This window comes from Tursiops truncatus, chromosome 4 (genome assembly GCF_011762595.2).
Source record: "Tursiops truncatus isolate mTurTru1 chromosome 4, mTurTru1.mat.Y, whole genome shotgun sequence".
NCBI classification, from domain to species: Eukaryota; Metazoa; Chordata; class Mammalia; order Artiodactyla; family Delphinidae; genus Tursiops; species Tursiops truncatus.
Genome location: NC_047037.1, coordinates 105,379,995 through 105,406,456, shown reverse-complemented (window position 1 = coordinate 105,406,456; position 26,462 = coordinate 105,379,995). Strand labels below are relative to the sequence as shown.

General features: G+C 32.4%; 1 protein-coding gene across 1 annotated transcript in view; it reads left to right on the top strand.

Annotated features, from left to right (window-relative positions):
• The window catches only part of CADM2 (cell adhesion molecule 2), a 240,398-nt gene that overhangs the window by 173,501 nt on the left and 40,435 nt on the right, over positions 1 to 26,462 (top strand). The window contains exon 7 of the mRNA XM_033855945.2: positions 5,943 to 6,062. Coding sequence (XP_033711836.1) covers positions 5,943 to 6,062 — 120 coding nt within the window. The remainder of the gene's footprint in view (positions 1 to 5,942; positions 6,063 to 26,462) is intronic.

Sequence of the window (26,462 nt, the reverse complement as noted above, 5' to 3'; positions counted from 1 at the left end):
ATATTTAAACTGGACTTGAAAGATAGACAAGAAAGAGAAAACTAATGTTGTGAAACAGGATGTGGCTCTGAGAACATGGCAGCAAAGAGAACAGAAGGAGCTGAGTCTAGAACTTGGGGAAAGCACTTGTGTCAGGGAAGATGTCTTGTGCTCCAGGCTTTGCTTTTCTGTTTATGTTAACTTGGTACTATAAGAAATAAAGAAAAGAAGCCAGGCATATATATGCTCTGAAGACCTCTATCCCCTGTTGTTCCAGAAAACCTTAACATTGAGGTATCTGAAGACAATGGTGGGTGCAGTTTGGAGTTCACATCAGAGTCATGTAGGTTAAGCAGGAGACATGGTGGACTGATGACTTTATCATAGCAAAGTTTAGCCATGGTCTCCGGACACAAAGATTTTAGTTTCCTGACTCAACAGCTTTGTTGTGTGAGCTAAAATTGTGTTTCTGCAAATGAATAGGTTCTTACAGAAGTAACGCACAGTATTTACACTGCATTTATTTGTAACCCAACGTTCACTCACATGAGTAACTTTTGCAGCCTACTTAGACTTTGCACTAATATGCAGTTGTGCAATTGACTAGATTTGGGGTTCTGTCTGATATTATTGAAGTACTCCTGAATTTTCCTTTTATGTCAGAACAGCACTTTATATATGTTACAAACAAAATGAAAACTGTAATTTATTTTAATCCACATCTTATGTGTAGGTAAAACTATAAGCAAATATTTTCATGCCTGGGACCTTTATTTTTCTCAGTTTCCTATCAATAAAAATGCTCAAATTTTTCCTTTAAAGGACATCTCTGATTTTACTATGGTTACTATAGTTTTCACTAAAACTATAAAGTTTTAGATAGTGAGTCATAGACCGCTATGAATTAATTTTAATATCTTACTTAAATCATGAAGCTATTTTAGCAAGATTTATCCATTTTAGTATATAGTAAATAAGTAGTTCCCTAAGATTTAATGTGCTAGGCAAAGATTTTAAACACATAATCACAATTTCAGAGAATCTGGTGTTACACATTTGTATATATTGTGATAAAAATTTTTAACAATTTGAAAATATTTTTATATCATATTCAAACAAATTTATTATTAACTAGAATATGCTTTTATTTCTGATTTTGAAGAACTTTATTGAAATTTCTCTTGTTTGGATTTAAATTATATCTGAATAATTTATCTGTATTTGCTAATTTATCTGATCAGATCTAAACTAAAATTGAAAAATAAAATCTAGTTATTTTCACTTTGTGCACTCCTCAAGATACCTTTTTTTATGCACTAGATATTTTATCAATTACTAACTTCATTATTTATACTTTAACATCTAGAAAATATATAATACAGTAAATTTCTTTTGTAAATTGTAAATGATGAACTTCTTATTTTAACCATTTTTTTTTTCCAGGCAAATTCAACAGTATTTGATTAAATTAACATGCTCTCCAAGGAAAATGACAATAAAAATTTGAGCCCATCTTTGTATTGTAGAAAACAGAGATGAAATATCATGTAGTTAATTGACTGACCTGTCTGTTAGACAGTTATCATTCCTGAATTTTAATATTCATAAATTGCATACCATTAATTTTTCTATTTTTTATTTATAGTTATCTTAGTGTCCATTTAAATCATAGGATGTAAACATGTAAGACATATATTAAAATCTTCTAAATTTAAGTCATATTCAGCAAATTACTTATTAATATGATTGCAGATTATGTGGCTTTATAAACAGAATTAGTAAATTAATGTTGAACCAGGAGTAACTTACTTTTATTATGTGTGTGCACATGTTTGTAATTCTTCTGCATATGAATCAATGTATTTTTATTCTTTGGAGACACAAAAATGGATGTGTCTTGGGGACAAAATGACCTGCATTTTCTATCCTGTACTATATTTGATTGAGTATTCTTTGTAGTAACAACATAGTGGTTTTTAAAAGGTACAGAATTCTAGATACCTTAAAACTAAGGCAAATTATTATTACTCATGTTTTCAATTTCGTATTTCCTTATGAAAATGTAGCTTCATTCTCATAATCAATGTTTAAATAAAAGGCAAAAGGGAATGCATCAAACCAGGACCTTTAAAATAATTGCTGAATGTTTCCAAATGTTGCCACTCATTTGTAGGATAAAAACTAGAGAGTTGGGTATTTGGACTTAGGAAGACAGCTCAGAATTTTACTAATTTCTGCCTTGACAAGAGTTACAATCAGGGCTTCCCTGGTGGCGCAGTGGTTGAGAGTCCGCCTGCCGATGCAGGGGACACGGGTTCGTGTCTCGGTCCGGGAAGATCCCACATGCCGCGGAGCGGCTGGGCCCATGAGCCATGGCCGCTGAGCCTGCGCGTCTGGAGCCTGTGCTCCGCAACGAGAGAGGCCACAACAGTGAGAAGCCGCGTATGGCAAAAAAAAAAAAAAAGAAGAGTTACTATCATACAGATAAAATAAATGATCTTGAGATGGGAGTGTTAGAGAAATTTCTCTTTGCATTATACTTAGGTTTAAGAAAATTTTTTCTATAATATAACATATTTATACATATGTGTGTAATTTTCAAGATGAGGAAACTCTATCTCAAAGTTCTTTCATCCATTAAGTGGGGATAATAATAGACAACTCATAAATTTGTTGAGATCATTCACCACTGATCACAATGAGAGTTACTTAGTGAGCCCTCGTCGTCTTACACCCTTTCTTGGAAAGTCTCAAATCAGTTGAAACTGGAGAGAGTTCATAAGGTGGTGTGGAATACATGAATCTCAGGTCAGGCTCACACAGCTTTCAAAGTTGCAGGATATGTAGGCAAAGATTCATTTTGTTAGCAAGGAAATTTATTGAAGAAAGAATTTGTAGGTTATAATCTTGAAAATGTATCCTTCAGAAAATAAAAATTGTCTGTATGTATTAAACACAGAGAAGAATTTTTTTTTGGGCAGAAGTAATGAAATATTTTAGTTCTATATTGACTAGTTGACCTGTCAAAAAAGTGAACTTTTCTAGATCCCCTAAAATATGTTTTATTTTTATAATGCTATGAACAAATTCATTTAGTAAACTTTTGCTGACCTTCTAAATTGTGCTAGGATACCAACAATAAAGTAGGCAGAGTTCTATTCAAAGATTAATTGCCAAGTGGGGAGACTGACAACAATAAAATCAGAACAATAGAAAGTTTAGGTAAGAGAAATATCACACAATTTCCTTGGCCTTTCTGAGAATTACAACTAATTCTAACTAATCTTACATTGTTGAGTTGTAGTTGATTCTGATTAATCTCCTGGTATTGAATGTTAAGATTATTTCAACTTTTGCTATTTCACAATAGAGTTGAAATAATTGGATGGACATGAATGTGTGATAAAAAGAAAGAACAGAATGATGAAATCCTCAAAATTTTTGCAAAAATGAAAGTGTTTAAAATGTTTCAGAACATGTAGGATGAAATAATGTTACTAGTGATTAAAAATATGTAACAGTGACTGGGAGACATTTCTTATTTGACAGGTCATTTTCTTGACCCAATTGTCGTATCGGCCAAGGCTCTTTCCATCAAATTGCTTTTAGCCAGTTTGTTTTTAGGTACATATGAAGTCAAGGGGAGAAGATGAGAATGATGAGCAGATAAGCAGGAGCCAGACTATGAGTCAATAATGGTTAGTGGTGTTATCTCATCTATCTGGACCCTGTAGAAGACTCTAGGACAGTTCTCTTAAAGTGGATTAACAATTATTAAAACTACCCATTTTTTAAATGTTTTTTGAATATTAGCCTGGTGAGCAAAACCCTATATATCATGCATCTTCATATGGGAAATAGGATATTGTTGGTATATATAAGAATGCTCATGAAAATATATAGACTATCTCCAAAACAAATCAGAGTTAATTATTACCCATCTTTGTTGATATGAAGTAAGGAAAAAAATACAAACAATATGGGGTTTTTTGGCTTAAAAAAAAAAAAAGTCTGTTATTTGCACTCCAGAATCAAATAATATAGCTGGTTTTGAAACACTGCTTTTCAGATACAATGAAATTTTATTCTAACCCATTTTCTGATAGCAAATAATGTAATATTTTATAATCAGTGATAGGTTTGGTAATCTTGGGTTCTTTCCATGGAGTTTTAAAGGACTAATATCATTGTATATTCTTATATTTGTTAGCCCCGGAAGATATTTCCCTTTGCACTAATGAAATACATATATTTTGAGATCCTAATGAGCAAATGATTTTGCTAACAGACAAAGAATGTATTATTTTCTATTTTGGAAATGCGTGAAAATTAAAATTACTTTTTTTAAATTTAGAAAATGTTTTTCATTTACCTCCAGTCTGCCTAAACTATTTAGGAAAGCTTACAATGAAAATAAGAGGTTATTATAGAAATTAGTAAACAAGAAGCATATGTGCACATATACATAATATTTATTCATTTTTAATGTTGTTGAAGTCAGTTCTACTTTATGATCATGGTAATCGCACTCCAGACAATACCCATTTTCTCTAGTGATTAATGTAGCACCATTGAGTTTTCAGAAGGTTGTTTTCTTAATGTGACTGGCCAGGAAACAGGTGTAAACATAAATACCAAAGATAAGAGAGTGATCTCATGCTGTTTTCTGATGTCTCCAGCATAGAGAATTCAGCAGGTTAAAGTCTGAGGATTGAGTAGGGCTGTTTATCAGAAGTAAGGAACTAGAAAAAATTTGGTGTGACTCAGAGACTTTAATTGAGAGAATGTCAGGAAGCTTTTTAATAGCAAAATAACCTGTCAAACACTCTGAATATATAGGAGCTGTGTAGCAAACATGTGAAATCAAACCCCAGCACAGTAATTACAGGTAATTTGTGAACTGTTTCTAATTTCCTCACTGTGTAAATTTTATGCCTATCCACTTGAGACGAGATTTGACTCTCTGAGGATCTTACTGAAGTTCTCATTGCTTGACACTGGCTATATTGTTTCAGTGTTCTCTATGCTGCTTTTCAAAGTTTTAGCTGCTTTTGAGTAAAAGGAAGATTTTGGTGTTAAACTCTAAGCTAATTTTTCTCTTTTTTATGTTCTCTGTATTTGAATCTACTGTCAACTTTTGCCAACTTTGACTGATTATGGACTAGGGGTTGAATGTTATGGTTCAGATATATGTTCAATAACTTCTCCTAGGTATGCCAAATAAAATAAGTCATAAACAGTTCAGAATATTGAGTTCCATGCTAGTTGACCCAATACTTGTTAAAGACTCCTAGGTACTGCAAAATTGTTAGAAGGCGTTACCAGCTAATCAGGGTAAGAATTATAAGATTCTAAACTGTACATTAACACCGTTTGTGAGAAAAGGAAAAGCAAAATAATGGTAATAATAATAGTAACAGTTGGCTTCTTTTTTGTTTGTATCTAAAGATTGCTTTCATCCTATTTCCTATCATTGTTTGCCTAAAAAAAAATCAGAGTATTTAACATGCATATATTCATCCATCGTTAACATTTCTTTAATCTTATATGGTGGTGTTATTTGTGTTTATTTTCTGTTGTGCTGTTTCTTTGTTTACTTCTTTGACAAAGCATGTCAGTTTCTGTTTTACCTCTGTATTTTGCTACTGCATGTCAAACTTCTTAAACGACTCAGCAAACGAATGAATTCTTGTCATTTTAAGTTTTACTCTAAATATTGCAGGCAATCTGCTTATAGTCAAACATTGCTCCAAGTTTTTGCTTTGTGTAGGAGCATTAAAAATCAATGAAAAACAAAATGACAAGAACTGCGTGGTACCGCCAGCTTTGTACCTGATAATCTGTTTAAGCCTGTTAAAAGTTCAACCCAAATAAGATATATGTATTTGTAATTTGAATCATTTGTGTTTCTCTTTTGTTTGCATGATATGATTTTGTTTTATATTTTTTTTTCCACTCACCAGATGTTCCCAACACTTTGCTTCCCACTACTATCATCCCCTCCCTTACCACTGCAACAGTCACAACCACTGTAGCCATAACAGCCAGCCAAACCACATCTGCAACATCCAGCAACATACGAGGTACAGTATGCTTCTTTGTTATGGCCTGGGAAACACATTAAATAGAGCTTTTAAAGGTTTTTTAAAGGGTAGAGGAATAGAGATCCAATTTTACTTACTTCTAAGAAGTAATTAAGTCACCTCAGTTACTATCAGTTAAGGTTGTTGGAATAAAATATGAGACAAGATGGTACATTTTAATTTTTCTTAGTGTCAATTATGACTCTTATGAAAATGTTTCAGAATATAGGTTGAGAATATATGGAGCTCTGCAACATTGAGAGTTTAAAATGTGAACATGGGACACTGTTTGTTTGTTTTTTTTCCTTACCCTATAAATGCAAAGAAATAAGATGTTCAAAAATGCAGAGGTAGTGTTTGTTTTTTTAAGACCCTAGTTTAATGTTATTGATTTGTTATTCCTCTGCAACTAGATTAAAATGGCTGCATTGAATTTGTTGTAAAATTGGCATAATCCAGGGGTCATTATAAACTATTTGCCACATAGAACTTTTAGGTAAATATTCAATATGTCAGCCTGAAGTGATTTGCTGAGTGGAGCTACTTATTCTACTAACAGAATGTTCTGAAAGCAAATGTTCTAGACTTGTCCAGGATGACAGGAATTGATGGTTGGCTCCATGAGTAATTTCTGGCATCCGTTTACTAATAAGTATGTTTGTCTCAAACAGAGCAACCTAAAAGATATTGAAGTAATCCTTAAGGGCAAAAATAATTATTATGTCATGGTTCAGAAATATAAAAAAGCATTTCTGAGTAGGCTTTAAGTAGTTAGTAGATGATGAAAAAATAAAAAGTTGTTTGAGCACATTAGAGAAATACACATTTTAAACTTTATTTCTGCATAAGCAATGTTCAGAGACAATTTGTCCTATTTAAGTCTGTCATTTACTCTTATACATGTTTTATGTCACGTTGGCTGTCCTAATATGTGTTAAATGTAACAATGTAATTTGAAATCATGAGGACTTTACAATAATATATATCTAAAGTTTTGTCAAGGATAGACTTAACATTATTTTCCTTCACTTGTAAAGACTGTTCAGTTAGACTGTTTGTGTTTTGTAGAATTTCTAGTAATTCTCAATATTATATTGAGTTGCTGCTAGCTTTTACTTTATAGTTATATTACTTTTTCTCTTGTTCCAGAAAAATATTTTAGTATCTTATAATTGTTAATTTTTAATAATTTGGTCAATTCTGTTATACAGTGTACAAGATTGATAGCTAAAGCTTGATGATAGTAACATTAAGAATTTCTCAAAATACCCAGTATTACTAAAAAAACTGTATTTGAGCTAAATCTATAAGTAGAAGAGATTAAAGATCATTCTTATAACAACTTATATAAAAATGAGTAGAAAAATAATAAAAATGAAGAAAAAGTTAAAAAATACTTTATGATGTTATATGAAATATAAATATCTAAAGTTCTACTTTGCTTTTATTGTTTTTCTAAAGATTTTTTTACAAACAGTAATTCAAATGAAATGCAGTTTACTGCTTACCAATAAAATCTCTATGATATTAAGTTCTGACTGTACAAACAAATCACTTTGTTGGAAAAGGAGAGAGATATATATTGACTTAACTTTTTTTAAAAGACCTAATTATAACAAAAAAGCCTAGTTCATTTCTTCTTCAATAAATATTTATCAAGTACCTGCTGTTTATATAAATGGCACTATGCCAGGTCCTAAAATTATGGGGATTAAACATATTGTATCTGAAATCACTAACAATTAAATTGATACATTTCCCCCAAATAATCAGTGTCTATACTTAATTAATGAAAAGTATTCATATTCTTTGTGAGTGTGTATATATATATATATATATATATATATATATATATATATATATATTAGGCTAAAATAATAGAAAATATTTTATTTCAAAGTGAAGTGTTGAACAAATCTTTTATATTTGTTTACATGCATCTTAAGTGACTCTTATCTGTTCCATTTTAACCAGCCTGCTAAAAAGAAATCAATTTTCTACTTTTTCAAGGAAATTCATTTTTTAAAGATTTCCTAAGATGTTTTGTGAACTTTATACCATGGAATTCAAAAGTGCTGAAAAAATTTATTTTTCCTTCAAAGGAGCACACAAATAAATAAACCTCAAAAAAGACACACACACACACACACACACAAACACACATACCCCTATTCCCTCTTTTTTTACTTAATAGTTGCAAGATATTATTTTTCAAATGGCACCAAGATATGTGAAAAGAAAGCATATTTTATGAGTTAGGCAATTCATAGCATCTGCTTTATACAGAAAAAATAGTAGCACCAACATTGAATGTTAGTGTAATGTCTATTTTTCCCTCCTATCTTCAACGAACAACTGGGAATTGAAGGAGGTCACCAAGCTCACCTGCATGACTAATATTCTAGTCCATATTTGAGGGAGGTGGGGATTCAGTCAATAAATAAATATTTTATGATTTTTGTACTATATTCCTTTTAATTTATATGATATTCACTTAGCTGTGCATTACCTATTAAATTAGAGGTTTCAGGTGCAATTATATTTTAAGTGGAATTCATTTATCTATAAATTAGTGAAAGATGTTTCCAAATTATAGTTTAAAAGATATAATAAGAATATGTTGCCTAAGAAAAGCTAGGAACTAAATATTTTCAACTTGCCAATTTTTTTTGTTTACTTTCATCTCTTTCTCTCATTCAGTAATCTAAATTACTAAGCTAACTATATTTAATTTTATTAGGTTTAAATGGCATTTCTTCAAATTTCATAAACTATAACATTTATCTCACTATATACATACTTATTTAATAAATGACCACAAATGAATCACTGTTCATATCTCCATTTACACTCTTTCACCACCCCTGCCATTGCTGAGATTTCTATCCTAAGATATGGTAAACATCCAATTAAAAATAAAGAAACATAGCTGTTGCTATATTAAAAATCAAGATAAAATAGACCAAAAGAAGCTACTCCAATTGTTAGTCATAAGCTTGAGAATTTGCACATCTCTTCAATTTGTACATGAAATGCATTCTTGTGTGCAGGAAGAGGAGCTTCAACCATATGGAAGAAAAGCGGGCAATTAGCAGTACCTTGTTACAAAAAAGGGTGCTATAACACAGAGAAGGGAGCAAACTTGAACAGTCATGGGAAAGACAGAATAAGTGAGCCTGAGAAATATCTTTAGGTATGAGTTTCAGTTCTTCTGTTTACAAAGTCTTTGGTCTTAGATGATGAACCAAATTTAGCATCAGCATTTTTGTCAGAAAAATGAGAAACACTTAATTCTCAGATTGCCTTGAGGATTGGATAATGTCTAGAGTTCTGGCAACATAATCAGCACTCAATGTATGACAATGATTGCTTAGTTCTTTTAAGTAAAACAAATGTGTTCACATGTAGCTGCATCTGAAATGGTATATTTTTCCTATAGTAATTCTAGTTTTAATTCTGGCAAAATTCTTTGGTGTTAGTGCACTGATTACATTTTAATTTCAAACCTATTTTTAATTGATTATGTGAAAAAAATTAAATATTAAAATGGCACTAGAGCATATGGAACTTACTTATCTATCCTTGACTATAACAACAATTTATAAATTTTCTATGAATTTTATAGGATTCTTATTTATTTATCATATACCTAAAACCTGAACATTTTATAGATCTCTTAAATATTTGCATTACAAAGCATCACTGCTACAACACATTTTAATTTTCTGCTTATAGAAATTGCAACTTTTTAAGACTAGTGGCCTGATTAATCCTATCAACTAATTCAAAAGATATATATCTGTATATCTATATCTATATATACTCTTTTATAAATTTGGGTTTTTTTTAGGTCACTGTAATAAATTTTTAATGAGATAAACATGATAATTTATAAAATGCTTCCAAATGACCTGATATGATTTCTAGTATTAATATTATTTTTGCATGGTATCATTAATTTGAAAGCATTTTTTTAAATTTTTTATCATACTGTATAATTTTAATTTTATTATAAACTAGCTCATAATCTAAGAATCTTTAACAGCAAGCACCCTCATTTACAGATCATGATATAAAGGTATTGAAAAGTCAAGAAACATATATGAGACACAGTGAGATATATCAGTGATTATGTCTATTTATCATGATTTTTAAAATTAGAATTCACAACTGAATCTTTTGTACTTACCAACACAGAAAAACTCCTAAATGCCTAATTATTACCTGTCTCTGCCTCTGTAAGACTATAATTGCACTACAAGTATAGAAATGAAATGACATATGTGGAGAGAAGATGTGAAATATCTGATATACTCCCTGTCCTAATACTAAGGGTCTGTTCAAATACTTCATGCATTTCAGTATATCAGATAGGAAAAAATAAATCCTAAAAGTGATGATGAAAATATTTGCACAATCCATGTAAAAATCCAAATGAATTATTGATTCAAGTATTGATTTAGTTTTACATCAGACTTTAAAATGGTGAAATAATTTTTTGTTAATAAAATCATACCATTTTTCTAGTAATATGAACCAATTTATTAACTATAATGAGGTAATTGCAAAGGTATCTTATTTCACAATGGCACTGCAAAACAAAAACAAAAGACATATTTTTTTAAATTTAAGAAATCAACCATTATCAAATTATCTACAACCAGAATAATAATGACCAATCTCAAAATTTAGAGATGGGTACTGTTGTGTTGGTCCCAGCCTATTGATAGTGATGCTTTTCGCTAGGAATGCTTGAGGCACTTGCCTCAGCTCCTATTGCTTTTAGGAGCCCTCACAGACATTTCCTCCACCAGGGCCAAATGTTGAGGTTGGACCAGCCCTTGTTCTTAATATGATCGCAGGCTGTACTTCAGTAAAAAACCACTAGGGAACTTTGAGGAACAAAATTATTACTCAGAGATTCTGGAGGGCCACATAGTGAGGTCACTGGTGAAAAGAGAAAGAGAGCGCACAGACCTGGGCTCTGCCTTTATTAGGGTTCAAAGGTGGGGTGTCTAGAGTTTTCTGGGTTCACCCTTTATTGGTTAATTTAAAGCATAAGAATGGGAGTTAGAGCACAGGAAGGGAGAAACCAGGTTACCCAAGGTAATCAGTTACCTAGGTTACCCAGGACTTTCTGACAAAAAGAACTTCACGGGTGGGGCAGCCTAGTTTCTTACCTGGTTGTTTTGCTACAGCTGGCAATATGTTTATTTAAGGTGGATGTCTTTTTGAAATGCATGCTTCTGCAATCAAAAGTTTAATGTCAAGCACAAACTTAATGTCAATTCTTCACAATTAAATTACACATTAATTTAGTTATTATGTCTAAAAATGTAATATTAAGTAAAATATTTTAAATTATTCATGTAGAATAGAATGAATTTTAGCATACATCTACAATAATTATAGATCCAGTCTAGAATTAAAGGTCCACTGTAATTTTAAAATCATGTGAATCATAAAATTTAACTATTTAAATGTATATGAATTTAGGGACATGGTTGATCATTAAGTATAATCCCAAAATATTACTGTTTGAAAGATCTTCCTTCTCTAAAGATTCCTTGAAGCAATCTTAGTGAATTGTAGAAAAAAATCATATACACAAAGTTAAGCTATATCAAATGAAAATAAATTGCCGAAGTATTTACTTTGTGCCAGTATAGAGAAAATGAGATTAATTGTAACATTCTACTCATATTTAATGTGGGCATTTTTAATGAACTGCAGTTGCCTAGAATGTTGTTTATGAAATAGTATTTTTGTATGCAGATTCCTTTACTTCAATTGTTGTTTCATTTCTCTGGCTTCAAAATACAATATGCTAACTTAAACACAAAATGCATACATGAGCACATCAAATCACTGTCTGAAACATCTATTTAATTAAATCAGGTTAAAAAGCAATAATGATCTGACCCATGCTTCTAATCTCTATTTCCTTTATGTCAAAGAAAATCTAGTCTATATTTTATTTTTATTTGGTTTCATTAATGTGTGCCCTCCTCCCCTTTTTGGCACAGAGACTTAAAAAATAGAATACATAGAGGTAAGGAAACGTTTATCAGAATAAAAGAAAACACCAGCACTGAGAAAGAATGAATGGAGTAAAATCATTATAGCTCTGAGTTAGTCATAATAAATGCATTCAAATAGAGCATTTGCAATGGTAAAATATATCATCTTGACAGAGTTAAATCCCAAAGTGTGCAAATCAAGAAGTTGTTTATGAGCTTGTATTATGAGTGTTTAGCTATTAAAAATGTTTCTGATTTTATTGATGGTAATAAAACACAATTTGCATGGTGCTGTGAGCTTTTAAAAATTAAGTGTCAATATGTTGGGCTTTTTTCACTTGACAAAAATTAAGTAATATTTCAGTCTCCAGATGATCCATATAGAGGGAGCTGCTTATCTGCAAAAAGATAGGTTTCTACATTTAAGCTGTGAGTATAGCTAAATTTCCACTAGTCTTTTTAAAAACCATAATTACTATATAAAGTTGACTCTGTTTCAAAATTAAATACATGAAACATAGTTCATAATGGAAACAGGATATTAAAAATGCTTCTCACTTGGAAAGAATAAGCATGATGTATGCTCCCTCTCAACCTTGCTAAAAGTACCATATTATTAATGCTGAAGGGAGTGGCTACAGGTCAGACGTGGGTGGGAGTACTGACTGGGGGTCCTGGTCTCTTACTCAGCTATAGACCCACACATTGGAATAATGGCAATGTTTCAGATTAGGTTATTCCAAGATAGCATAGGGTGCTAAAGTTATTCTTTCTATTCTAGTAGATCTTATTTGGAATAAGAATCACTTGTTATATATAACCATTTCTGAAACCAAGTGGAGTGTTTGCCTCTGACTTGTATGAAGGTGAATTCTGGTAAAGTTTAAAAATCTTTAAATATTTACTTATTTCTTTATGGCATTTAGGAAATATTTGAAGAAAACCGGTATTCATATTTTCTTTCCCATACCACCTATTAAGGGAAGCAGAACATTTATGCTCTATTCTATTTTCTAAGGGCATTCTTGTGGCTTGTGCAATTTAAAACATCAAACATTTTTAAGAGTTTCATTTTAAGCTTATTTATTTCTTTGGCTTAGATAAATTTAAACAGAAATCTTGTTCCATTAGTTTATATTTCTTTTAAGTAAACAGTTCTACTAATATTGTTTCTACTTGTATAAATGTGAGTGTCTTAATTGATTTTATGATGATAATTCTAGATTTAATATAATCTAATAATATATACATTTCCTGCAAAACAACCTCTAAGAAAGAAAAGAAAATGTTCCCTAGTAGACTTTGTGCCATTTCCTTGAATTCATTTTTATATAATATGCATACACATATAAATATTAATTTTTAAATTTCTGTAATTATTATATTCCAGAAAGCAAATCGCTCATAAAATATTAAGAATAAATGAGTTACTTATTATTAGGAGGATAATCTGTTTTATATTTTAAAACCTTGGCCTACATATATGAATAAATGTATTTCCAGAACACCTCTGAAATTATTTTAAAAATCATTAATAAACTGGTTGTATCTTTCTTACTAACCAATGAATTAAATTTATGTGCTGTGCCTTTGAAGCTGAAAAGATTGCCAGCACTGCCCTTGCTTCTTTGACACTCCACATGAAACACAGTTAATAACCTCCTGTGGAAGCTTGTCGAAACACTGAATTGATACTAATTATACCAACTTTGGGATAGAAGGTGACCTTGACTTCAGCCGGAACTTTCTGCCAGGACAGTAAATAAGAGCAAATGCCACAAAGCGTGACTTCTGAGAAGGGTCTAATACAATCTATTAAATATAAGTTCATGGACTTGCAGTAAGTACTGGGATAATTTTTATATTTTAAAACATCTCTTGCTTCAATAATACAGTAGTTTATTTCTCTAGATTTCAAATAATCTCCCATTAGTTTGCTGTACTCATTTAAATTAAGTTGTGGCCAGAAAATTAAAAGGTACTTGATGCAAAGTGTCTGTAAGGTGATTGCAGGGCAAGGAGACAGATTTTTCCAAATGGCTTCTCAAATACATACATAATATTTATACGATTTTGTATCAGAATTGCTTATGCTGAAGCTGTGATAACACTGACTCTTAATTAAAGAAATGTCTTTATAAAATTATTAAGAAAAATGACGAAGAAAAAGCAATTGTCCCAGTAGATGCACAGGTTTAAACTCTTGCCAGAAAACCTGTCAAGACCAATGATATGCAGCAGTTTCACAGATAAAAATCTGCGTTCATTGTGTTAAAAAAGAGTCAATAAAATAGAGTCAATAAAGTTACTATAAATTCTAACAGGTGAGTAAGAACAGAAATTAAACTTTCTTCACCAATATTGTTTAAAGAATTACATTAGTGTAAAGGGAATACTGTTCAAAGTGTTCAGTATAATAAAGGGAATACCTAATTTAAGACCAGTTATTTTTCACTTTAGAAAAAAGAGATGAACTCAAACATTCCTAGAGGCCTTTTATGTAACCCATTAGTAAGCAAAGAATGCTGATCAATGAAAGTTTAAGTAGGAAAGGAGGAAGCGACTTTGAACTAACATGAAGAATTGCATTAGATTCACTGAGAAACATTTCTTTCAAAAGCATTTGAACCATTTTTGATGTCTAAAACCCAAGTTTCATAATAAAGAAGTATAGTGCTCTTCTAGGGTAGTCTGTTAAACTGGGTAAATTACTATGGTCTTAATGCATTTTTTTCTTTTTTCTTGAAGTCATGTTTCCTAAATATTGATTATAAGTTTATTAGTTTTTACTCATTTAGATAGTGTGTGACTCAGGATATCAGTAGGAACTGATTGCAGTCTCAAAAGGGTGTAGCTAAAGAGTTTTTAATGAGGACACTTTCACAGAAATATAGGCAGACTTTGGGAAACTAATAAGGGAGAAGCACAATTGAACTCATAATAGCAAGATGCTCTTACCAGCACCAGGCCTGAAGGGCCAAACGCAGTAAGTAGGGTTATCCTAGTCAGAAGAACTGGAGCCAGAAAAGGGGCAGTTTGCAAAGAGTGGTACTTTAATATGTAATTTTCCTTCCAGGCTAAACTTAGAAAGAGACAAGCACTCTAGACAGTAGAGGGCAGATGATGAAGCTTGATAGGGCTGGCTTTGTTATTAGACACAGAGAAATATATATATATATATATATATATATATATATATATATATATATGTATCATTTAAATAACCTACTTCACAAGAGAAAATCATTTAGAATCTTGGTGTGAAGAATACCCATCTAATTCATTGAGTAGTGAGAGATTCCTCATTTGAAATATTTCCGAATCTACTTGTATGGATACAATCTATTTCTTTTATTTGAATTAAGTGCCTTGAAAATGTTAGTTGCAGGGGGAAAAAGCTCTAAAAATGAGCTAGCCATACATTAATAATATACTGATACAGATATGTCTTATTAACTTACTATTTAAGGTATTTTAGTGTCACATAGACAAATAATTTTCCGTCCTGAGATAATAGATTTTCAGAATAGAAAATCATTTTCTTGAGAGAAGATTTTAGAAAGAACAATCACAGGCTTTAATACATAATATTATATATCTGCCTTTGATGTCCTTAAAGTATGTGTACATTATTAAGTGAGTTAAGTTGGTAGAGTGGAAACACGTAAAATAAATACAATTCAGCTTGTTTTCACTGTGAACTATACTTGTTTGCCTATGCTACAGCTTGTGTTCCTTGGCATTTTACCACCAACAGTCCAGAAAGTTTTGTTCAGAGTGGGATATAGAATAGGTTTTTAAAAGGACTAAGAATGACAGTCTAATTTTTCTGGTATTTCTAGGTATCCTATTCCCTAGTTCTGAGAGTTAGCTGGAAATTGAGCACTGTATCTCAAAATGCTGCTTTAGGGAACAAAAAACAAATCTTCATATACTTTTCTCTTAGTCCTACAGGTTAAATCCAGATATATTCCATCTTAATTCCAAGTTGAAAGAAAAGAATATGCAAATGAGAAGGAAGTTCTAAGATTTCATTTTACTACTTCATATTCGTACTTCTAATTTCTCTATTCAATTTGGTAATATATCAATGTAGGATTTTTCCTTGATAATCCATCAATGTGGGATTTTTAAAGTAACTTTAAAATGAAATGGTTCTTTACCAAAAGCTAAAAATAGTACACAACACAATTTAAATGTATAGTTATTGCTTCACTAGGTTAACAAAATACGTCAAGTCTGGACTCAGCATGAGATAGTGAAAGTAATTGCTGGGAGCAGGATATTTTTCTGTCCTCCTGATTTAGCCTCTGGACATGTTATCTCAGGCAAGTAAATTCATTTCTTTTTGCCCCAGTGGGCTATGTGAATTCCAAGGTGTTTCTCAATTTTGGGTCCTCTACCAGAATTTCAGGAAGGAGTAGAGAGTTTCTGGGGTTTTTTTTTTTTTTTTTTTTTTTTTTGCTGTATGTGGGCCTCTCACTGTTGTGGCCTCTCCCATTGCGGAGCACAGGCTCCGGACGCGCAGGCTCAGCGGCCATGGCTCACGGGCCTAGCCGCTCTGCGGCATGTGGGATTCTCCCGGACCAGGGCACGAACCTGTGTCCCCTGCATCGGCAGGTGGACTCTCAACCACTTCGCCACCAGGGAAGCCCAAGTTTGTGGTATTTTTTAATCAGAACTTGTAGATAAAAATCCTTTTGCCATTTGAAATAGTGTCAGTAATTTCCTTAACATAATTCTACACTTCCAATTCATGTATGTTTGAATGTTCTGAAAAGCTAAAAGTTTAAAAATGAATTGTCACACTCTGACCACAATGTTTGGCCTTTTGGTCACTGTTTCCCAGCTATATGCCAATCTCTTCTCCCATCACTTCCATTTGCACACTCATTTCCCTCCAGTATTTTCTCTTACAAAGTTTTACATACCTGAACATTATCCTGCTTGTAAAGTTTCCAACCTCACATTATGGTGGTAAAATAAATATTGAGTTCCATCTGTGATATCGATAAAACTAATGTGTATGGTCCTTTTTCACCATTCTTCAAATGAGTCCAGGTCTCTCCTGATCACCCACTTTGTAGCCAAAATCGACAGCTTAAACAAACTTTCTGATACTGTTTTCTGTTGGGATTTGACATCCATTTTGATTCAATTAAAATGGTTATAGAAAAATAGTGAAGATCATGGCTTCTGGACTTATATTATCTGGACTCTTTTTTCCACCTTTCCGTGCATTAGCTTTGTGACCTTCCTTAAACTCCCTGTGCCTCTGTTTCCTGATCTAAAAAGTGCAAAAATAATAATATCAACTTTATAATGTAGTTTTAAAATTAAATATATTTATAACTTAATTTGCTTTAAAAAATGTCTTGCTCATAGCAAATACTGTTTTATTTTTTGTTTTGTTTTGTTTTATTTATGACCATAAACCATCTGATGCTCTACCCAGGCCTAAAACCATATTCTTTTGAATCATCTTTTTCTTCACAATAACCCATGATAGGTATTATTTTCCTATAAACAAGTAAGACACTGATTGACAGTTTCTAATTTTATATGTAGTCCAAATTACATGATTTAGGAAGAGGAAGTGGAGGAAAGAGATTTTAAAATATTAAAATATTATAAGACCTATTCATCTGAAAAATCTATAATACCATAAAACAGAATTAAGGGGAATCAAAATTTGAGAATTCATATTCTTTCAAACAACGCCACTGAGAATCACTGACTATTCAACCTGGAAGGGCCTTTTAAAGTTAAAAGTTTCCACTTTTTCATTTTACTGATGATCGCATAGCTAGTTTACAAATTAGTACTAAAATTTACAAACATGTAATTCTATTCACTACATTGTATTTCCTTCCAAATAGTATAACAGTTAATTTAGAAAATCAAATCAAGAAAAACAACATGTAAACTCTAAATATTTTTGTTGAAACACCTATACATGTGTAGGAGTCTTGTTAATATTCTTTTAGGAATACACGGATAACAGACTAGATCTGGTTAAAACCTTATTGTTCTGAAATATTCTGAGATAAAATTCTTCTTCATAAAATTTAACAGATACATTTTATATGTTATTTTCTATACATCCCTACCTCAACCTGATGGGGATATCATTTTTAAATCTGAAAAACCATTATTGGGATTAGTTATTTTACTGGCTTTTTCTAAACATCTAGTGTTAGCAATTTATTAACTAAATATTAAAACAAGATAAAGGATTTCCACTGAAAATCCTGTCCTTACACTTGTTGATCATTCCTACTACTTTTAATAACTTTCTCCCTTACCCCATTCTCCTGGAACCCTCATCTTATTTTCAGCATGGAGCTATAATTTTTTTTATCTTCCTTCCATAAAAGACCTCTCTGGAATCTATCCAAGGTCAAGGCTGTCACTTTCTTCTCTCAGTGTAGTTTGGCTTTAAAATGAAAGTGTTCTGTTTAAATTTCACCTGAAGGTTTAGCTGTTCAAAAACTAGAGGGAGTCACTTCCTAAGTTTGATCAATGAGACACCAAGAAGATAATACAACGTAAACATAATTACCTGAGTAAAGAATTAATTTAAGCCTTTAGAATGAACCCCCAATGAAAGCTCATTGTATTATTTGCATAACTACAACTTAATTTTGTTATTAGAATCATTAACTTTAACATCTTCTTGACTATATATCCATAATCTATAAACTGGGGGTCATAATTATAAATGTGGGAACTGTTTAGATGTAAAATACTGCAAGTATATGTTTCTCATCACTTTTCTATTTTTTTAAACCTTTTCTCAAACTGCCACTGGCCAGGAATCAATTATTATTATTTTTTAATTGGGAAAAGAAAAACATTAATATTCTAAGAGAATTCCATATAAAATATATTCATTTCTTTTTTTAAAAAATGGGATATTTTTTTTAATTTAGTCAATTGAACTTTTACTTCCATAGTATTTGGTTAATATAAGTCATTTATGTAGTATTCCAGTTGTGATATAATAATGTAAAATGGAGTGAGGGTGATGTTTTCACATTCCTTAAGCAATTCATCATTAGTTTTTTTTTTTTTTTTTGCTTTTCGTGTACTTTTTAAAATAGTAATCAAATTCCATGGTCTGGTCTTTATTTTGATCAGTAGGAAAACTAGTATATCAGTGAATCCAGTGAGGTCAGACTCTTAAAAGAAACAAATATATCATTTATCATCAATTCATTCTTTAAATATTTGTTTTATTTAAATATTTGTAAACCTTTATTTTACAATAAGCATTTCGTAATGATAAGTAGCATACAAGATCTACTTTTCACGAGAAAGGCCACCTAACCTAAAAGGAGAGAAGGGTGAAGTGAATATTAAGAGGAAGCTTCTTAACAGAGTGATCCCACCAGATATAGACAGGGTTAGCATAATTAAAATACTTATGAAGTGGTGGTGGAGAAGCATACATGCTTAGTTCTTGCATGTGGCATGTACATTTTTCATTTCTGTTTTAAAGTACTCCTGTTTTCATAGTGTGATAAAATAAACAGGATGACAACTTAGGTTTTGTTATTTCTGCAGCTAATTTTCTAATTTTGACACTGTTATGACATTTCTGGCAAGTGCAATTTTACCCTCTCTGGGAACCTGGGGAATAAGACTTCCCCAGTTCCTTCAACAATGTTTTTATCTGCAAGATATGTGTCTTCAAACACAACTAGGATTTGGATATGTAAAAGATGAAAGGAAGAGTAGCAAAGCAGCAGTGTATAAAGAGAGCATTACAGATTCAGTTTGGCTAGAATTAAACATAAAAAAGAAGCAGTGGTGAAAGATAAATCTTAAAATATTCATCCATGCATTTACCGATTCAATAAGTACTTATTCTATGGCTAGGAAGGGTCAAATTATAAGAAATTTGGTAGGTCGCACTTAAAACTTTAGAGCTTATTCAGGAGGTGATGAGAAATAATTCAAGTAAAATGAAAAAAGTTTAAATTAGGCTTTTGAAAGCCTCTGATGGGTGTGTTGGATAGGAGATTGAGGAAAACAGAAAAGGCAGGAAACCACTCAAGAAATCCAGGTAATTAAAGATGAGAACTTGGAGAAGAGCGAGAGCCAAAGGCATGGAGAGGAGGGAAAGGTCAAGAGATTTGGGACAGTTTAAATTGATAGATTTTGTAAGTGATTAGGTAAAATATTTTACATTCAAGGGTAGGAAATACCAAAATGGCTCCCAGGATTTTTGCTTGAATTCCAGGATATTTGGTGCACTTTATCAGAGTAAAGAATGTAAGAGGTAGGTGTTTTAGGGGGAAATGTGATATGTTACATTTTAAACATGCAATGTTTGAAATACCTTTGCAAGAGCCAAGTGAAGAAGTTTAATTAATAACTAGGACATAGGATAAATCATCTGGGATAGAAATACAGATTTTTGACTGACTTTTCTATAGATGAAGGCTTTGATTAAATATAACTCTTATTAAAGTTATATTCTATTAAATGTGTAAATTAAAAAGAGAAGAATGCTGAAGTTTATACTCCGAAATTTAAAAAGCAAAACAGAATAAAAGTATCTAAGGGTTATGTTGAGGAATGCAAAGATGCAAAGTTGTGGCCAGAGTGGTGAGATGATGTCTTGTGAGTCCAGGGTGGGAAATTCTTAGGAATTACAAAGAGGTCCATATTGCCAAATGGCTCAGAGAGGCCAAGTGTGATAGCCTGTGAAAAGTATACTTTTTATTTGACTTACACTGGGAGTGTTTGATGAATTTAGAAAAAGCAGTTTCAATGAAATGGTTGCATAAAAGTCAGATTATAGAACTTGAGAAGTAAATGGGAGGTGAAAGGTAGAGAAAGTTAGTGCAATCTATTATTTCAAGAGTGTTGTCTGAGAAGAAGAGTGATACAAAGCAGATAGAAGGCAATGTAAAGTCAATTAACATTTTTGAAGGGTAATATAAACTTAACATTTCTTTTTAATGGTGTAAGAAGAGAGCCAGGAAAAAAAGAGAGGTTGAAAATAGGGTTAAAAAAAAAAGAAAAGCTGATAGAATAAAGCCCTAAATATTCAAAATGACATGATTTTATATATATATATATATATATATATATATATATATAAAATCTAACATTATTTTATAATATAATATACACTATATAATATATATTATATTTTATTGTAAGCATTAGCCTTGATCACATGGAGACACTCTGTACAATGAGACTGAGGAGAGAAGATGATAGTAGTAATGGGCAGAGACCAGTTTGCCAGCAATGGGAAGTGTGTTCAGGGAAAGTGGAAAATTAAGAGAGATCTTACCTGATGGACTGTGTTTTGTCTATAAAGTAGGAGAGACAATTTTCCAAGACAGATAAAAAATTTGCACAGAAGGAATCTTTAAGAAAGTAGTGAAGTTTTGAAATGGTTGCTATACAAATGAAAAAGGAGGCTGGGTAGGAACACATTGTAATTTCTGGGAAAGATGTCTTAATTCCTTCCACGAATAATTATCATCTACTTCTATCAGACACTATGGTAAACTTTGGGGACAGAATAAAAAGCAAGGTAGATAGTCAATGTCTTTTTTTTTCTTTTGGCCATGCTACACGGCTTGTTGGATCTCAGTTCCCCGACCAGGGATTCAACCCAGGCCACGGCAGTGAAAGCCCAGAATCCTAGCCACTAGGCCACCAGGGAACTCTCTGTCAATGTCTTCATAAATGCTATTTAAAAGATGTACAGCATTCTCTGGTTTGCTCCAAGAGGTCATCATAGGGGATCTTCTTCAGGAAGTGATATTTGCTAGATATGAAGGATTTGTGCAAAATGTGAAGTTGGGGAACGAAGAGCTAAGGAGAAGGAAGAACATTTCAGGAACAGGAAATAGCAAATATACAAGTCCTGAAGTGAAAAGGAAGGTGGCCATTCAAAAATCCAGAGAGGGCACCACTGAGACTGGAATGCAGGTTGTCCAAAGAATGGTATGAAAGTATGTGGTAGTTAGTTGGGTTAGATCCTGCAGAACCTTAAACTTATTTTTATGATTTGAGCTAGTATCCTAAGAGTAACTGAAGAAGAAAGAAATAGAGAAGGAAGGGAGGGAGGGAAAGAGGGAAGGAAAAGGAAACCCTAACTAGTTTTAAGCAAAATAATACTATAATCAGATTTGCACTTAATGTATATTTCTAGCTGTAGGGGAACAAATGTATAAGAGATAGGCAAGAGAGGATGGTGGGAGAAAGGTTAAGGAGCTATTGAAACAATTCTTGTGAGAGATGATAATGGTTTAGACTAGGGTGTTAGGACTACTTACAGAAAGGTGGAATAATTTAACATGTAAATCTACAGTTTTTCTAATTCTTTGGTTCTATGGACTAAAGAACAGGATATCACAAGCTAGCTTACCAAACTTATACAAGTTTCTAGCTTAACAAAATTAATAGATGGTGGTGCTATTCACGGAGATAAGAAACATTGGTGGTAGAAGTAGAATTATGAACTTTTTTTGAACATACTGAGCTTGTTGTGTATTTGATATCTCCAGGTAGAGACATAATATTGACTAGATGATTGACTATACAGATTTGGAGCTAAGAATACTTATTGGACATATAGAATTGGTTAAAGCCAAGCTTGGGATCATGTAGAAAGTATATAATGAACAGAAAATTCAGTCTTCAACTGAGATGGGATTCCATGAACTTATATTAGTTCAGAATTACAATGTTTTCTGATTATTTTCAGGTTTCTGAATAGGCCATGTTTTAAATGCATGTATAGCTGCTTTGCTTGAAGAAGAAAAGGCATTGAGATTAGACAAGTGTAGTGAAAGCAAAAGATCAAGGATTCTAAGGAGTGATGGTTCTTAATAAAAAGTAGAATAATGGACTGGACAAACAGATGAATTTAATAAGAGAAGTAGAGAGAGAGAAGAAAAGAGTATAATAAATATCTCGAAAATTAAGAGTTTGTTGGCAAATAAAGGATATTAGAATTAAAAATTCTGAGATGGAAAACATCTAGGTGATCCAGAGTGTGGCCATATGAATGGTTTGCCCAGCTGCTATGAGATGAGGATGAGAAAGGTTTTAAAGCAATGAGATAACGGTTAGACTAGAATTTAATATTTAATACTAGGATATACAAGTCTGGAGCTATGAATTTGCAAGCCATTGGTATATAGTTGTAGATGTATGAATGTCTGTTTCAGTTGGATATTGGAATTTCCAAGGATCATTATAGGATTTAGGTTGGAAAAGTAAATTGTGAACTTGATAGAAAAATTGTTCAAGAAAATTGGAAGATTTATCAGTGCGTTAGGAACAGCTATGAGTGGATGGCAGCATGAGCCAAGAAGGAAAGAAAGAATCTAAAATATTGATGGACCTTGGATTACCTATTCAATCCAGGACACTTTCTTATTAATGGTAAAATACCTGGGATAATTAGTTATTAATCACATGAGCATAGGTACAAAGTAAGAAGATATATAAACATAAGGGGTAAATTTAATCAGCCTGTATTTGCCTGGTGAGCTGCTTCCACAACTTATACCTTTTGAATGAGCAAACGCTTGAGTCCCCAAGAATTCATGTTACTCATTGTTTCACTTCTGAATTAACATAGAAGAGTCTGTTCTTTGAGATCCCCTTACATTGATGTCATTTTGACAGTGCACTATTTGTTAACACACTATTTTCACAGAGTAGAGAGCTGTATTAGTTCTATGCTTTCTTTAGTACCATCATTCTTCCACTGTGCCTCCTGGAGGTGACACACAAGTCACCTTGATTCAACCTCACTCACCTACTTGGAGATCATCTTCAGAGCTGCATGATCTCCAGGTTCTCTTAAGACTACACATCAGATTCCCCTGGGGAACTTTCTAAAATTAAATTTGTTTAACTTTATTTTTAATACTACCCCTAAATATTCTGATACATAGATTTAAGGTTGACTCATAGAAACTATGATTTTTAAAGCTCTCTGGAGCAGAAAGATTTAGAAACTACCAGTTGGTTCATATATGGGATGTTTTAAAATTGTGTTTCAATATTTTATTATTTTAGTCTCAGAGTTTAGGTTTCCATTAAATTTTACAGGTGCCTTGTTCTTCCCTTCATCTGCTACCTACAGCAGGTTTCTAGTTATTATTTGTCATCAAATTTATGATGTTATCATTCAGTGTAAGAAAATTGAAATGTTATTTGAAAACAAAAGGTTTAAAGCAATATATTATTCTTTCTTTATCTCTCCTATCTCAGACCACTATAAAAAGACAATCCTTCCATTTAAAGAATGTTTGTTTAGGGCTTCCCTGGTGGCGCAGTGGTTGAGAGTCCGCCTGCCAATGCAGGGGACACGGGTTCGTGCCCCGGTCCGGGAAGATCCCACATGCCATGGAGCGACTGGGCCCGTGAGCCATGGCTGCTGAGCCTGTGCATCCGGAGCCTGTGCTCCACAACAGGAGAGGCCACAGCAGTGAGAGGCCCGTGTACCAGAAAAAAAACAAAAAACAAAAAGATTGTTTGTTTAGCAAACAGCTTTAGAAGATAGAGACAGTATCTCCCTCTTGGCAGACTGCAGGTTTATTGGCCAGCTCAGTAAAGATGATGTCTCCCCCCAGGGCAAATGACAAATGTGGGGCAGCCTTCTTGCAGTCCATTACAAAAGACCAGGGATCTCTAACCTCAGCTGATAAAAACATACTATGCAGCAGCATCTGCTAGTCCACTCCTCATTTTAGCCATGGCACTTGGAGTGGAAGGGAAATCAATGCAAACTGCAGTGCATGTGAGCTGCTGAATGGCAAGACATTCCTTTGTCTCTAATCCAAGAGTCTTCTGTCTTCTGCCATCATCTATGAGGCTGTGGCAGGTTAACTTGTTAGCTTGCAAACAGGATAAAATCTGAGAACATTCACAGTTCTCGACACATCTGTAATTAAAAAGTGAGAACACTACCTTGTAGAATTTTTGTGACTATAATATTGCTGTGAGTATACTGAGATAATACATATAAGGTGTTTAGAATAATGCCTGTTAATATGTAATAATTTCAAAACATCTTATCTATTAATAATACTAGTATTAATAGCTGTAGAAATACCTCCACTCTCTGTATCACTCACAGATACATGGCATAAACACACTAAAACTTCATACTTAAACAATGAATCCCTAATTTAAAACTCTTTGTCACATTAAATTAGGGACAAACTCCAGTAAACTACTAGTATCAGTCAGGTAAAGTAAATTAGTATGTACTGTGCCAGAGTGAGGAGAAAAGCTTTCTTTAAAAGGGAGCAACCCTGTGTTTTCTGCTGATTATTGCTATGCAGGAGAACTATAAGTCAAGTTGTTATCAGGTTATCTGATTTAAAAAGGCAGTCCATAATATTACAATATAGGATTTTAATGGTTAAATACACTTTCATATATATTTTGAGTCTGTGGATTCAAAATAAAATAAGTCTGTGAGCCAGATGGAGACCATGTGTCCTTTGCTCTAGCAAGAATCAAACTCATAGAAAAAGATCAGATTTGTTGTAACCAGAGGCAGGGTTGAGGTGGAGAGAGAATAGGATGAAGATGGTCAAAAAGTACAAAGTTCCAGTTGTAAAATAAATAAGTCCTAGGGATGTGATGTATAACATGATAAATATAATTAACACTGTTATACATTATATATAAAACTTGTTAAGAGAGTAAATCTGAATCCTTATCACAAGGAAAAATTGTATATTTTTTCTATTTCTTTAATGTTATATCTGTATGAAATAGATGTTCACTAAACTTATTGTTGGTCTCATTTCATCATGTACATAAGTCAAATTATTATTCAGTACACTTTAAACTTATATAGTGTTGCCTGTCAATTATATCGCAGTAAAACTGGAAGAAAAAAAAGACTGGTAAGGCATATCCAAATTCTCTTATAACTGCGCTACTGAGAAAGGAAGATAGTGAATGATAGATTGATGGAGGAGAATGATCTTGCAAAAAAAGAACAAAACAAAAACAAACAAAACCAGAAAGTTCCTTTATATCTTTATTTTTTAATGTCAAAATAAATAACATTCCAGAAGAAGCGGCATAGGACTTATACATTGATATCTACATGGTACTTGCTTTATATCACGGCAAATACTGAAACCCCAGATTCACAAAGTAATGGCATCATAGGAAAGAATTTGGTACTAATATTGAAACCCTGAACTGTCACCAGATAGTAGTTCATGTGGTGTTCAACAGATATTGCTCTGGCTCCCTGACAAATTTAAAATATTCCACAGTGCTCTTGCGAGGTCATTGTGGTGCCATGGGACACTTCAGCTCACGGTTAGGAAACCAAACCATGACACTATGCCATAATCCAATGTACAGAGAG